Source organism: Delphinapterus leucas, chromosome 13 (genome assembly GCF_059928025.1).
Source record: "Delphinapterus leucas isolate spDelLeu-1000000601 "Yukka" chromosome 13, BTC_Dleu_Yukka2, whole genome shotgun sequence".
Classification (NCBI taxonomy): domain Eukaryota; kingdom Metazoa; phylum Chordata; class Mammalia; order Artiodactyla; family Monodontidae; genus Delphinapterus; species Delphinapterus leucas.
Genome location: NC_143141.1, coordinates 59891117 through 59907188, shown reverse-complemented (window position 1 = coordinate 59907188; position 16072 = coordinate 59891117). Strand labels below are relative to the sequence as shown.

The following is a 16072-nucleotide window of genomic DNA, read 5'->3' as shown; positions in this document are numbered from 1 at the left end:
ATTGATAATATTTCAGTATTTAAGCTTTATAATTACATAGTGTTTGTTTTCCCAAAATCTTTATTACACATAGGTTTTTGTTTTTACAGAATTAAAGGGACATTTTTTCTTTTTTTTTGTTTGTTTGCGGTATGCGGGCCTCTCACTGTTGTGGCCTCTCCCATTGCGGAGCACAGGCTCCAGATGCGCAGGCTCAGCGGCCATGGCTCACGGACCCAGCCGCTCCGCGGCACGTGGGATCTTCCCAGACCGGGGCACGAACCCGTGTCCCCTGCATCGGCAGGTGGACTCTCAACCACTGCACCACCAGGGAAGCCCTACTCTGTAGTTTTATGGTTTCATTATTGTGACATTGGATTTATTGCTTTATAAAAAGTAGAAGGAATTATGTTTACCTAGGTATTTTCTGTCTTTTTTTTTTTTCCAGGATACTTTTTTCTACTCATTGGTCTATGATCCCTCAGTGAAAACACTGTTAGCTGACAAAGGTGAAATCAGAGTGGGACCTAGATATCAAGCAGACATTCCAGAAATGCTCTTAGAAGGTATGTTTTCCTTTGGGTTGCAAATCCTATGAAAACAAATGTACCTTGAAACTCAAATATGTTCCTCATATGGAAGAAACAACTTTCAGGCTAAAGTTTAAAAGTAACGGGCTCTTCCAACTTCAGAAATACAACAAACGGCAATGAAAAATAATTTAATCGATCAGTTATTCATTTTTTATTTCACACTTTCATGAGTTTTCTGCCTGTGTTTTTCTTTTAAATACAACTTTAAGAATGTTAGTGTTGTTGAACTTGTGCTTCAGTGTGACACGCTCACGCCTTGAGATCCTGAGTGCCTTAATGTCATCTATCTATGGTAGCCTTGCAATCTAGTGAACATTTACATTTTGGTGGGGATTTTGGCTGGTCTGCGTAGTTTCTATACCAGAGAGATTCAGAGCTTTGCATTTTAAACACAGATCTTCCTAGCAAGACTTTTCTTTCTTCTGCCATAATTATATACTTAAAACCTTTATTTTCTGATTTCAAAAGTAAAACATTCTTACCATTAAAAAATAAAACACAAAGAAACGTGTAATATAGAAAATGAACACCACCCCCTTTCCTTCTTTCCAAACCCATATTTAATTACTAATATTGCTCAGGGTATTTTTTTTTTTGGTACAGGCTCTGGCTCGTAACCCATTCAGGTGTGGTCTTTGTGGGATGGCAAGTTGCATGTTGCTCTGCAGTTGCTTCTTTCAGTTAATAGTGTATCTTTAGCATCTTTCCTGATGAGCAGAGTGGCTTTATTCTTTTCAGTGACTGTAGAGTTCTTAAGTCTGCATGGATGTGCCACAATTTATTTCCCTTATCAGTACCCTATTGACAGACTTTTAGGTGTTTACATTTTTTGATATTACAAATGATGCTTCTAGAAAAGCTTTACATATACTTATGCTGTGTAAATATTTTTCAAGCATAGCTCCCTGGAAGATATTGAAAATGGTTCTTTGCCCTTCAAAAAGGCTGTTAATTTTCATATGAGTGAACCACATGCTTCCACCAATAGATTATTAAAGAAACCCCCTTGCCCATTTTGTGATGTTATTGTCTTGGCTTTTCATTTTTTTTTGTTGTTACTGTTTTTTTTTTTTCCTTTAATTTTTAAAAGTTACTTATGCTTTCCGTTACTGCTCTTCTGTAAATTTCTTGTGTATTTTCTATTTGGTTATTTATATGTATTGGCAAGAGTATTTTGCATATTAAAGGTAAACAAATATAAAAGTATTTGCCCTTTGCCTGCCTCCTCACTTAAAAAATGTTAATGACTTTAAATTTGTTTTATTTATTTTTGTTATACAGAAATTGAGAATTTTTGTCATACAGAAGTTTAGAATTTATCCCTTAAGGTTTATATAATTAGCATTCTTTACCTTGCCTTACCTATAGGAAGTATATGCAGAAAAGTTAAATCAACGCAGGATAGAGTTGTGTTGTCATTGTCAGTGGTGGGTAGGTGAGGTGGCTGTGAATAATAACAGGTTGCAGACTTCTGCATTTTCATGAATTCAGTACAAGGAAAGGTCAGTCAGTAATGACTAAGCTTTGAGAACAGAATGCCACGTCTGCACTCATCTGTGTTTAGAAGTTTTTTTTGAAGAAATTGTAAGTAGTGACTCGGTTTATTGTAGGCTGAGAGATTGCGTTTATTAGCATTCTGTTCTGTACAAACCATCTTTTCTTCCAGAAATAATTTTGGCTGTTTTATAGTCCTTAATGTTTGATCTTAGACTTTTATCACTACGTGTAAGTGTTCACTAAATATTTATTGTTTTATTTTTAAAAACACTTGATTTTTAAGTTTTACAAATAGTGCTGCATTGTATCCTTTATATAATGCATAATTTTGTACTCTGTATATAACTGGAAAATATGTTCCCAGAAATGAAATTGCTAAGTCATAAGGCATGTGTTTCTGAAATTTTATGCAAAATGGTAATTGTCTTCCAAGTAATTATTTACAGGTATTTTTTTTCCTTGTTTTAATTAAGGTATAATTTATATGTAGTACATTTCACCCTCTTTTGTGACAGTTCTTTGAGTTTGGGGCAAATGTATACACTCTTGGTGAGATAGTTCAGCAAGTCCATCTATGCACAGGCCAAAAGCCAGGAGTGACCCTGGTGCTCATGTGTGCTTGTCGCCTGACCTGAGTTCTACATCCCCTAAGCAGCCCTTTGTTACTCCTCCCTGAACTTTGATCTCTCCCCTTGTCAAACTGTGCAGACTGTGTCGTTCATGTAATCTTGTGTGCTATTTTTATTATTTGACTTTTAAAATTTTGGACTGCCTGAGCTGTTGATGGTGTGGTCCTCTCTTTTTCATAAGAAAAAAATTTATATATATTTTTTATTGAAGTATAGTTGATTTACAATGTTGTGCTTTTTAATTTATATATATATTTTATTGAAGTATTTTAATTTATTTTTTAATTTATTTATTTTTATTTTGGGTGCGCCGTGGCTTGCACGATCTCAGTTCCCTGACCAGGGATTGAACCTGGGCCATGGCAGTGAAAGCTCCAAATCCTAACCACTAGACCCCCGGAGAACTCCCTAATTTTTTTTTTTTTATGTTTGGTTCTTTCTTGAGCACTGACATAAGCCTAGGTGTATAGAAAGCCTAGAAAATTTTGTATATTGCTCATGTAAAGATAAATGCTGAACCAAGTAATAAAGTTGGGATATTTCAAGTAACGGGGGGCATAAAAATCAGATCATGGAACCTCATGAGTTCCCACTTATCTGCAAAACTTTTACGTATGATATTGCCCCTGAAAAGCATAAAGCTGGTTAGAGTTAGTAATTTGGAAAGCATATCTACCTAGCTTAGAATTTAAAAAATTATTTTAGGAAACGAAATCATATATAAAATGCAATAATTTATTCTACAGTACTTCTCAATAAGGATTTGAATTCTTGAGGGTAAGAACCTTGAGGTTCTTCTTCCAGGTAAAAGGAAAGATTCTTAACAGCTTGTGGCATTTGGGCAGTTACACCAGTTGTGACTAAATATTCATTAATATAATAGATCTTATAATTCATTAACAAGTACTAATTGCCTTTAACATTGTGTTTCTCTTAGTAGTCTTCCGGGTGGGTGGTTTACAAACTTTATTTAGGCAATAGAACCCTTTCTTATTACGCAGTATGACCTTAAATAAGAAAGTCAGGTTGTTGTGGGTGAAGTGGAAGAGAAGGCCCTGTTGAGTCTCTTGAGGTACCTTACTGAACCTTAGGATTCAGAGAATCAACTTGAAGGCCACTGTGCCGATTAGAATCCTGTCTCTTTGTTGCACAGTCAAAACCCCCAGTCCTTGCAGTTAGAAGCGCTTATGATGAAGTCCCTTTGTAACATAGTACAACGAAGGGACTCTACTGTTTTCCCTTTGCCTTTTCCCATTTTTTAAATCTTAAAATTTATTTTATTGCAAACAGTATGAATTGTGGTAGAAAATGTAATTATATTGGAAACAAAAAGTAGTAGTCCCTCAGATCATCCCTTCGAACCCACTATTAACCACTGTTATTAATTTAACATGTTCTCCCAGACTGTTTGTTATATAAATATGTATAGAGATCCATGAAATTATGTTCTGTAGTACTCCATTGTGTGATAGGTCCAAGTTTATTTTATCTATTTATGTGTTTAATGGTGGGGCAAGTTTCCCCTCAGTTGTTCTTTAAAATTTCTTGGTTGTGGCAGGGTTCTCATGTCGATGAGTTTTTTTTTTCTTACAGTCAAAGTTTATCATCAATTTGCCAATGTCTTCCTTTCCAGATTTCGTTAGGATTCTGATTGAAATTGTATTAATATTAAGATTACTTTGGGAGGTGATTGATTATTTTATAATATTAGGTCTGCTTCTGAGGTTTCTGTTCTATTCCCCTGGTCTGTCTGTCTGTTCATGCTCTAGTAACCCATGTTTTAATTATAGAGGCTTTGTAGTATGTGTTAATATCTGGTGAGCCTAGTTCCCCTCTTATTTTTCCAAGCTTGACTAACACCAGAAAAAAAAAATCTTCCTTCCTGTTTTTATTGGGGATGCAGTTAATTTTTAAGTTAATTTAGACAGACATATTGATGATTTTGAAACATCCTATCCAGACACAAGGGATTCTTTCTCTTTGTTCAAGGCTACTTTTGGGTCTTGTGGAAGTTTTTTGTTTGTTTGTTTTGTTTTAATACAGATTTTATATATTTCTTGTTAAGTTTATTTTATTTAATTATTTTTTTTCTGGCTGCTTTGGGTCTTAGTTGCTGTGTGCAGGCTTTCTTTAGTTTCGATGAGCAAGGACTACTCTTTGTTGTGCGTGGGCTTCTCATTGTGGTGGCTTCCCGTTGCAGAGCACAGGCTCTAGGTGCACGGGCTTCAGTAGTTGCAGCACGTGGGCTCAGTAGTTGTGGCACGCGGGCTCTAGAACGCAGGCTCAGTAGTTGTGCTACATGGGCTTAGTTGCTCCGCGGCATATGGGATCCTCCCAGGATCGTACCCGTGTCCCCTGCACTGGCGGGCGGATTCTTAACCACTGCACCACCAGGGAAGTCCCAAGTTTATAACTTGTTAGCTTTATTTATACGTGTTCATCTTTAGCAATGCAAAACATTGTATTTTTCAACATAAAGTCACTTTGGGCTCTTATTTCAACTTAAAGCATTTAGCGTATCCAAAACGTTTTTTTCACTTGTAATCAGGAAACCAACTAGATGCAAGATTTAAAGAACCCCCTTCTTCTAATTAGTATATTTTCTGGGAAGAAGGAGTAGGGTGGCAGATAGGTACTCCAGCAGTTAAACCACACTTGAAAAACACAGACACTGCCATCATAGAAACTTTCATACACAGCCAGTACCTGTTTGCAGGGGAATTAAATCATGGAAAACATCATATTCAAGAACAGACATTTAGGACTTGATGCAGTCTGTGCTTACTAACCCTTTTGATACTCTTGAGTGGGTACGTTTAGACCAGTACCCACTCCAATTTGCATTGGCATGGGATGTAGAACTTGAATTAATATCCTGAGTAGGTGGAAGCATCAGCTCCATGCCAGAATATATTACAGGCTTGCTTTCTTTGTGAATGTGTCCTGATGAATTTAAGACATTGTTGTGGCATTTGTCTTGCTGGTGAATATTTCTTTTTTGTGGCTTTAGAATTTTAAAATTCATTTATGGCTACCCACCATCTAGCAAACTCTTGAGGTCTGGAAAGATCAGTATGTAGCTTGCAAGTGAAGGTGAAGGTTTGTTTTTTAGATTTTAAATCTTTATTGAGTTTGAATAACTACCTAGAGAATTTTCCATAGAAAAAAGATGTCATATGTAGTAAGTTTTGAATTATTATTTAGCTGTATTGTAAAATTGGAATTTTAAGAAATTATTTACATATTAAACTTTGTAACTGTTAAAAGTATTATAACATTAAATTATTAAACAAGGGGGCTTCCCTGGTGGCGCAGTGGTTGAGAGTCCGCCTGCTGATGCAGGGGACACGGGTTCGTGCCCCGGTCCGGGAGGATCCCACGTGCCGTGGAGCGGCTGGGCCCGTGAGCCATGGCTGTTGGGCCTGCGCGTCCGGAGCCTGTGCTCCACAACGGGAGAGGCCACAGCAGTGAGAGGCCCGCGTACCACACACACACACAAAAAAAATTATTAAACAAAAATGACTTTGGATTCACAGTTTTGAGTAAAATCTGGCTGTACTGTGTTTTAGCTGAGTTACCTTGGGAAAATTATTTAACCTCTCCAAGTTCCCATTTCTTCCTCTTTAAAAAGTGAGTCATAATGTATGTGCATACATCATAGTGTTGTGATGATCAAAAGAAGTAATTCTTGTAAAGCATTTTTTATTTTTTAAAATTTATTTTATTTTTATTTATTTTTGGCTATGTTGGATCTTCGTTGCTACACGCGGGCTTTCTCTAGTTGTGGCGAGCGGGGCCTGCTCTTCATTGCAGTGCGCATGCTTCTCATTGCAGTGGCTTCTCTTGTTGTGGAGCACAGGCTCTAGGCACGCGGCAGGCTTCAGTAGTTATGGCACGCAGGCTCAGTAGTTGTGGCTCGCGGGCTCTAGAGTGGAGGCTCAGTAGTTGTGGCTCGCGGGCTCTAGAGTGGAGGCTCAGTAGTTGTGGCGCACGGGCTTAGTTGCTTCGTGCCATGTGGGATCTTCCCAGACCAGGGATCAAACCTGTGTCCCCTGCATTGGTAGGGGGATTCTTAACCACTGTGCCACCAGGGAAGTCCTTGTAAAGCATTTAGCACAGCACCTGCTGCTCAGTGTTCGCTATTACAGTTGCTTCTCCCGGGCCACCAACTGTCTACTGCTCCTAATTAAATAACTCCTGTCTGTATTTGGGAATTTAGGGTGTGTCTCTCTTTGAAAGTTAAAGAATTAAATTAGAATAGTCTCTTATGCTAAAATACATGCCTTTTAAACTTGAATTTGCTCATATACAGTCAATAGAAAAATGTCAGTATAGTGTGGAAATTGTCAGTTCATCTGAGGCTTTTCTAAGCAGTTATTCTCACAGATGAAGAGCGTTTAAGAAAAAAAAAACAGTATATGGCGCATCTTAGAGTTACAGATAAAGGAATGAAAAATATCTTCCCCAGTGTTTATAAAAACCTATACCCTAGATTTTATTTTTTATTTTGTTGAAACTGTACACAATGACCTACATCTCGGTGGAGGAAGCATAAGTCCAGGGTTTAAGAAGATAAAGGATTGACTGACCTTTGTGCTTGGTGCAAATGTCAGTGGAGATTTAACTGTTGGTATTTTTGTTATGATTGTTACTTTTTTTTTTTTAAGTGCTCTGGTTCTTAGGTTTTAAAATTTTTGTCCTGTTTTTCCGTAGACACTATTATTTTCAAGTGTGTAATTTTGCAGAATGTGTTTTCCGCAATGTGGTAGATGTTAATTAACTTAAAAACACCAGACCATAACAAGTAAGTGTAAGCAGATATCGGCTGCAACCATGTGAGCGCAGTAGTTCGTAACCCAGGGCAGTTTTGTCTTCCATGGGACATTAGACAATGTCTGTAGACATTTTTGGTTGCCACACCTGGGGGGAGGGGGAGATGCTACTGGCTTCTAGTGGGTGGAGATCAGGACTGCTGCTGAGCATAGTACAATGCACAGGACAGCCCCCATGACAAGGAGTTGTTGGCCCAAAGTGTCAACAGTGCACACTGTGTACAGAGGAACCCTACTGTAAAGGGTTTTGGGGACATAGTAAGCACTGAATAAATGTTAGTTAATATTTACATAGTTATAGTAATATTTAAATTTTCAAATATGAATTATATTACCTGGTCTATTTCTGTGGTTTTGATTCTGTTTATTTTTGTGCCAGTACCACATTGTTTGACTACTGTTGCTATATATTATAATCCCACCCAGTTTGGAGGATCCTCTTATATTACTCTTTTAATAATGGTAATATTCTTTGATTTGTAGAGATTAATATTTGAGTTATTTTGTGGGCTTTCAGAACTAAATTTTGTTAAATTTAACTTCAAGTACTTGTACAAAAATGACAGCCTTAAGATTTTAAAATCTTCTTTATTTAAGTCATGTTATGTTCTCTGAAAGTTTTGTAATTTCTTTATATAAACATACTTCCAATTTTGTTTCTTAGTATTTTATATTTTTGTTGCCATAATATATGTGATTTTTTTTTTTACATTTTTGTTTTCATTCTCTTTGGAATGCCATTGGGTTTTATATATTCATTTTTTATTGTGCCTTTCTTGTAATTTATTTTTAAAATCTATTTTTATTGAGATATAATTGCCATATAACACTGTGTATGTTTAATTTGTTGATTTGATTACATTTAGGTATTGCAGGTTGGTTACCACCATAGCATTAGCTATCTATCGTGTCATAATTATCACTTCTTTATTGTGGTGGAAACAAAGATCTGGTCTCTTATCAACTTTGAAGTTTATAATAACAGTATTGTCTGTAATCACTGTGCTGTGCATTAGATCTCCAGAACTTACTTACCTAGCGGTTGGAACAACCCTTAAACAACCTCTCCCCATCCCCCTCCACCCTACCCCCTTTCCAGCCCCTGGTAACCACCATTCTGCTCTGTTTTAATGAGTTTGGCTTTTTAAGATTCCACATAAAGTGATATCATACAGTATTTGTTTCTAGTAACCTATTATCCTTTGATGCATCACTTAAAACATTGCCCAGAACTTTCAGAACATTAATAAAAATGGTGATAAATGGCAGCCTTCTGTGTTTCTGAATTAAATATAATATACTCTGATGGTTGTTACAGAGAAAATGAATTATATTTAGAACAAAGAATATTTCTAGTTGTCCAGCAAAGGGTCTATAGGATGACAGATCCATCCAGCCCTAGTTCTTCAGTCTTTGAACAATGGTCTGTGCTCTTTGAGGGTATACAGAAGAAGTACTTTGCCATTATTTTCTAGAAATCTTAAAATATAGCTGAAGGATTAGGGCTAACACATATAAAATCATTGTTGAATCTACATTTCTTCAAAATTATGAAGAGGAACGTATGAAGCAAAAAATTGGATGCTATATATAATCGTGTAAGTAGTTGGTAAATACATTTGGTAGGAATTCACAGAGAGAGCGAGCTTCATGGGCTGGTGTGGGACTAGAGCAGATTGTAATTGCCTAGATTATCATAAATGGAGGAGGAAAGTGAGATTATTGCAGTGACTGGAATGAACATGACCAGAGCCTAGAATTCTTCTTGGTTCAGTCTCTGGCTCATACATTTCCCAAGACCATTCTACAGAGTGCTGACAGCTTAGTTGAGGCTTTCATTATACAGATTCCAAAGCTTCTTAAAAGTTTTTCCCTTGTGAAAAAGTGATTAAATTGATATAAATGTAATTATATGATATGATGAATCCAAAATGGGGAATTCCCTAGAGTGACTGCTTGAATAGAACATTCTATATTCTTTTTATGTTCTTGTTATTTTTGTTCTCATCCCATGGTATTGTATGTTTTAGTTGTTAGTAGAAATGCATTCAGGAGTGTTTTATTATTGTTTATAGCAAATTTATTTAGCATTCTTACACTGAATTATCTTTCCTCTGTATGCTGCAGAATGTATGGATAGGATTGAAGTTTATCAATTTAACTGACTTAAATTTGAAAAGTAAATATCCGTTTTACCCTTACATTCTAGAATATATAATAGAAGGGGCTTAATACTGAATAGCATCATCATTTCATCTTGTATTATTTAAAAATGCAGATAATTATTATTATATTTCTTTTCTATTTTACTATTTATCCTACTTAACATGTATTTCTTGGAGATACTGGGGAGTATAATTGTGTCATTTTCCTTTCAAAAGTTTCATGCAGTTTACAAACGTTTGGGTTTGTAAATGGTTTTTAAAAATGAACCAAATGAATCTTTTTTTTTTAACATCTTTATTGGAATATAATTGCTTTACAATAGTGTGTTAGTTTCTGCTGTATAACAAAGTGAATCAGCTATACATATACATATATCCCCATATCTCCTCCCTCTTGCGTCTCCCTCCCACCCTCCCTATCCCACCCCTCTAGGTGGTCACATGCATTGTAAGCAAAAGCAATGAAAAACGAAATCCTTTTAAACACTTGATATGTCTTTGGACTAGCACTCACTCTGGTCTGCTTGTGCTTCTTTATGTTGGGGATGGCAATTGACTTTTTCGTTACCTACCTGTCTTTGAACAAGGAGCAGGATGGGCAGGCCCCCTACCTGACAGCAGTGGCTGACTTAGGAGACTGCAGTTGGGCTGGCTGATTCTGCCCTCCTGCTTTCTCCTTTTGAGCCTCAATACCTGCTTGCTCCCATTCTAGGAGGGAACACATTAATAAGCTTATAGCCTGGATTCATCAGTCACCAAGGGATGTTCAGCCTCCTAGTATGTCAATCAGTGCAAGACTCTCTGCCTGATATTATAGATGCAGTGATCAAAACCAAAACATAGCCCAAACCAATTCCTAGCCTGATAGGAAATTCATAGCTGTAGATTGGAATCCAATCAACTCCCAAGTCTGTTTTCCATTACCATCTTTTATCCTAACATTGAGTCTTGCCTGATGGTTATATCTCCTCTTGAGACGTTCCTAAAACAAAACATCCTGTATTATCCTCAGTCTTTTCCTCAACCTCTTGATTGTTTCCTTCTTTCTGTTAATGCCAACACTATCTATGTAGTTCTCAAGACTGGAAACCTACCCATTATACCAGTCTGTCACTGTCATTTCTAAATATTCTCTCTTAGCTCTTTATTGTCACTGTCAATACCATATCTCCCTGTCTATATCACGTATCTCTGTAGAGAAAATTATTCCATTGCTAAGTGTTGGATGTGAAATTTGTTTCTGGTTTTGTCACTCTACTACTAAAAAGGCAAGGGCTTATTACCTCCAAATAAAAATCTATTCAGAAAATCTGTGCAGAATCTTCAGTAATATTTTCATAACCCACTTCTTTTAGCTATCTATTCTCATTCCCCTTGATGTACTCCTGACAAAATTAGCTACTTTTCTACCACATCTTAAAGCCCCATGACTTTGTTCACATTCTCATTTCTTTTTTTTAAAATTTTAATCAATTCTTTTATTATTTACAACAGTCTTTTGATAATTTCTGCCAAATTTGTTGTGATATATTCTTTTTTTTAACATCTTTATTGGAGTATAATTGCTTTACAATGGTGTGTTAGTTTCTGCTTTATAACAAAGTGAATCAGTTATACATATAAATATGTCCCCATATATCTTCCCTCTTGCGTCTCCCTCCCTCCCACCCTCCTTATCCCACCCCTCTAGGTGGTCACAAAAAAATATGGAACGCTTCACGAGTTTGCGTGTTGTCATCCTTGCGCAGGGGCCATGCTAATCCTCTCTGTATCATTCCAATTTTAGTATATGTGCTGCCAAAGCGAGCACCATTCTCATTTCTTTAAGCTCTCTCCCCCTGCCAGTGCATTCATACCCTTCAGTTCTTAGCAGGAGTGCATGACATCCTTCCCTAACTAGCCTGAAATGATTTCTCTAATCTTCAGGATCTTATGGTCATATCTATACGTCTCTGTGACATCTGTTTCTTTTCATGTGTATCATAGTTATTTATGAGTAAGTTTTATCATAACTTGAGCATCTTTCTTTTCTGTCTCTATATCCCTTAGTGAGGCTTGGGGCCTCACGCATACAAATACCCAGGAAAGACATGTTAATGACTAAGTGAAGACATCATATGGTCGGTTTGGCTGTGTTATCATCAGCGTTCACTTTACAGAGTGTTCTACATCTGCTGTCTGCTGTCTGATAGAATGTATGCAAACCATGTACATTTACCTTATACTTTTAATGCTTTGGTGACCTCAGTCATCAATCATATGTGACAATGTATGTGCCTTGTGAGTAACTGGACTCCATTTTCTTTGTTCTTGGACAGGAGAATCAGATGAGAGGGAACAGTCAAAATTGGAAGTGAAAGTTTGGGACCCAAATAGCCCACTTACAGATCGACAGATTGACCAATTTTTAGTTGTAGCACGGTGAGTATGGCACTGTGGAGTCAAGAGATGTCTTTTCTTTTTATAAAAGAATTTATAGAAATTTTATGAATTTTCCTTTTTTTGTGTTCTATTTTTCATTGGTTGTATTTTTCTTTTTCTAACTGTGTAAGAAAGTCGAATATATATCACACCTCTTCCTAAATAATATGGTTTATTATCATTAGTTTCTGTTTTAAAAATGAAAATAGATTTATTTTTACTGATTAAGAAAATAAATGCTCCTTGTAAAAATGTAAGCACTACAGAAAAGTATAAAGTAGAAACTCAACACCTGAAATCCCATATCTTTAATTAAAGCAGTGATCTCCTTTAAGCTAGTCAGGGATTATTCAGGTGTCAGTAATAATGTGCTCCTCTAATTGCACCCACGTGTGAGTAATGTCTGTTGGCTAGGTGTAAGTCTGTCCTTTGAGAGTTCTAAGCCTGGCTCCCTAGCTGCCTTGCCCACCCCCTCACCCCCCCCAACCCCTTTTCTTGAGAAAATGAGTGGACAGAAGTTTATTTTTATTTTTTGAATTCTAAAAGTAAATGATGTTCATGGGGGAATTGCTGCAAAGCAGAAAGCAAGTGAGATTATCATAGCATTGTAATAGCAGAAAAATTGGAAAAAACCTAAAAGTACATCAGCAAGCAGTTGATGAATGAATTGAGGTATATTTAGTAATGGAGTATTACTTTACAATGAAAATGAATGAATTAGGGCTATATGTAGCAAAGAGATAAACCTCAAAAACAGTGTTGAGTAAGAATACATACAGTATGGTCACTGATAAAAAAATTTTACAATGTGCAAACAATTGTCTTATTTCATTAATGGGCATATGTATGCATATGCATATTATACATATATGTATGAGTTCTGGGAATGTGTATTGATAAAATTTATTTCCTTAAAAAAATGAACCAAGAGACTTCCTGGGTCCAGTGGTAAAGAATGCGCCTTCCCATGCAAGGGACGTGGGTTTGATCCTGCTCGGGGAACTGAGATCCCACATGCCACGGGGCAGCTAAGCCCGAACGCCCCACAACTAATGAGCCCACGCGCCTCAACTAGAGAGCCTGCGTGCCGCAAACTACAGAGCCTGTGTGCCCTGGAGCCATGTGCCACAGCTAGAGAGAAGTCCGTGCACCGCAACAAATAGCCTGTGAGCCGCAACAAAACATCCCTTGTGCCGCAACTAAGATCTGATGCAGCCAAAAAAAAAAAGAAAAAAACAAATGTGGCAAAATGTGATTCAATATTTTTATAGATTATACTCCATTTAAAGTTATTACAAAATAATGGCTATATTGCCCTGTGCTGTACAATATATACTTGTTGCTTCAAACATGGCAAAATATTAGAATGAGGTAGATTTGGACATGATTACAAGCATCTTCATTATATTCTCTAATTTTTTGTCGAATGTTTTTTATAATACAAAGGACAAAAGGGTCTTGGCCCATCCTTAGCACTGTTCATAGTGCCAGTCACCATGGAAGTCATACATCGTATCGGTGGGTAGGCATTTAGACTACAGAGCCCACACGCCTAGCCACTAACTGATTAGATGAAGAGACTTGATATATATACATTGTTGGGGAGGAGCCAGTCAGTGGAATAGAGGAGACTGAAGATTTGGGAGTGGAAATGAATCATTGGTGGAACTGCTGCCCTAGAGACTCCAGACAGGTTATCTGGATTTTGTATTATTTAGTAGATTTTGCAGTTTCAGATTTGATTTTCATTGTTTTTTTTCCTTTTCCTGATTACGACGGGCCATGTTTTCTTTTTTCTTGAAGCCAGCATGAGAGGCACCAAGGAGAAGCACCTAGTATCTTTTTCAATTTTTGTTTTTTTAAAAAAAATCTAAATACAAATTAAACCCAGTTAAGCACCACTGCACATCCCACCAGAATGGTTAAAATTTAAAAGACTGGGCTTCCCTGGTGGCACAGTGGTTACGAATCCGCCTGCCAGTGCAGGGGACACAGGTTCGAGCCCTGGTCCGGGAAGATCCCACATGCCTCTGAGCAACTAAGCCCCATGTGCCACAGCTGCTGAGCCTGTGCTCTAGAGCCTGTGAGCCACAGCTACTGAGCCCGCATGCCACAACTACTGAAGCCCACGCGCCTAGATCCCATGCTCTGCAACAAGAGAAGCGACCGCGGTGAGAAGCCCACGTGCAGCCACGAAGACCCAACGCAGCCAAAAATAAAATAAATAATAAAAATAAATACATTAAAAAAAAATTTTAAAGGCTGACAGTGCCAAGCACTGGTGAAGATGTGGGACAACCAGCACTCTCATATTCTGCTGGTTGTAGTGCAAGTTGGTACAGCTGCTTTAGAAAACTGTTTGCTGTCATCTAACACACATATCCCTTAAGTTTCACTCCTAAATATATACGCAGCAGAAATGCATACACCTGTGTGCCAAGAAGATACATATACAGATGGCAGTAATGGCACTATCCATAGTTGCCCCAGCTCGGAAACACATGTCCATCAACAATAGGGTGGGGGTGGGGCATCGTGCAAAGTAATGCTCACAGCAAGGAGATGAACGAACTCAGCTTATTCACAGCAGGCAGCACGGGTGAATCCACAGACATAGTTTTGAATAAAAGAAACTGGATATGAAAAGTGTGCATAGCATGCGATTCTGTTTTAAGTTTTCAATTGAGCAAAACTAATCTTTGATGTTAGAATCTGGGATGCTGGTTCCTTTCCACTAGGAAGTAGTGATTGGGAAGGAACCCGAGGAGTCTTCTGGGTGCTGTCATGATCTGTGTCTTGACCTGGATGCTGGTGGCATGGATGCATTGACTTTGTGGTAACTGAATAGCTGTACAATGTGTGCTTTTTGCATGTGTTTTTATATTTTAATTAAAACCTTAAAAAAAAATCTCTTCCTCAGCTAACATGTTTAAAACCCAGACAACAAGCGGGAAGCCTTACCTTCATTTCACGCTTTATTTCTTTTTTTTTTAATTAATTAATTAATTTTATTTTATTTTTGGCTGCGTTGGGTCTTCGTTGCTGCACACGGACTTGCTCTAGTTGCGGCGAGTGGGGGCTACTGTTCGTTGCGGTGCGCGGGCTTCTCATCACGATGGCTCCTCTTGTTGCGGAGCACAGGCTCTAGGCACGCGGGCTTCAGTAGTTGTGGCACGTGGGCTCAGTAGCTGTGGCTCACGGGCTCTAGAGTGCAGGCTTGGTAGTTGTGGCTCATGGACTTAGTTGCTCCACGGCATGTGGGATCTTCCCAGACCAGGGCTCGAACCCGTGTCCCCTGCATCGGCAGGTGGATTCTTAACCACTGCGCCACCAGCGGAGGCCACACTTTATTTCTTGAAGTTAGGGTTCTCTGTGTATGGAAAGGCCTTCTAAATCATTAAATGAAAATCAGTGTTGTGGTAATTGTTTTTTGGGTTTTTTTTTTTTGGAAATCTGTTATATATTGAGTCCTTGAAAGAAGAGGTTGCTGCAGTTGATGATATCTCATTTCAAGGAAAAAATGTTACTGGGATTTCACCGTTTGGGCTAAAAAAGTGGTCAGAACTTGCTTTGCAATAATAGTGAAATTCTGCATCAAATTTATTTCTCATTTTTTAAGCACATTTGGAAACCAACTTCTTTATTCCATGGCATTTCGTTATAGATCTTTCCCTTCTTTATGCCACACAAGCCTCTTTTTCTTAACTGTTTTTAAAAATATATTTTGGCTGCAGTGGTGTTAGTTGTGGCATGTGGACTTCTTAGTTGCGGCATGTGAACTCTTAGTTGCGGCATGTATGCAGGATCTAGTTCCCCGACCAGGGATCGAACCCAGGCCCCCTGCATTGGGAGCATGGAGTCTTACCCACTGGACTGCCAGGGAAGTCCCTCTTTTTCTTAATTTAACTGTAATGACACATATGTGTAGTGAATTGGCTTGTCAATTCTTAAATCGT

General features: G+C 37.8%; 1 protein-coding gene and 1 non-coding gene across 8 annotated transcripts in view; one reads left to right on the top strand and one right to left on the bottom strand.

The window, feature by feature from the left end:
- The window catches only part of MTA3 (metastasis associated 1 family member 3), a 198744-nt gene that overhangs the window by 110336 nt on the left and 72336 nt on the right, over positions 1-16072 (top strand). For all 7 annotated transcript variants that reach the window (XR_002644571.2, XM_022573966.2, XM_089923235.1 and 4 more), the window contains 2 exons: positions 428-545; positions 12014-12116. Coding sequence is in view for 6 of the 7 variants with exons in the window: in XM_022573966.2 (XP_022429674.1) it covers positions 428-545; positions 12014-12116 (221 nt within the window). In the remaining variant the exon portion in view is untranslated. The remainder of the gene's footprint in view (positions 1-427; positions 546-12013; positions 12117-16072) is intronic.
- LOC115803449 (U6 spliceosomal RNA) lies at positions 11396-11505 on the bottom strand. Its single transcript, XR_004024201.1, has one exon. It is a non-coding gene; the product is annotated as a U6 spliceosomal RNA (small nuclear RNA).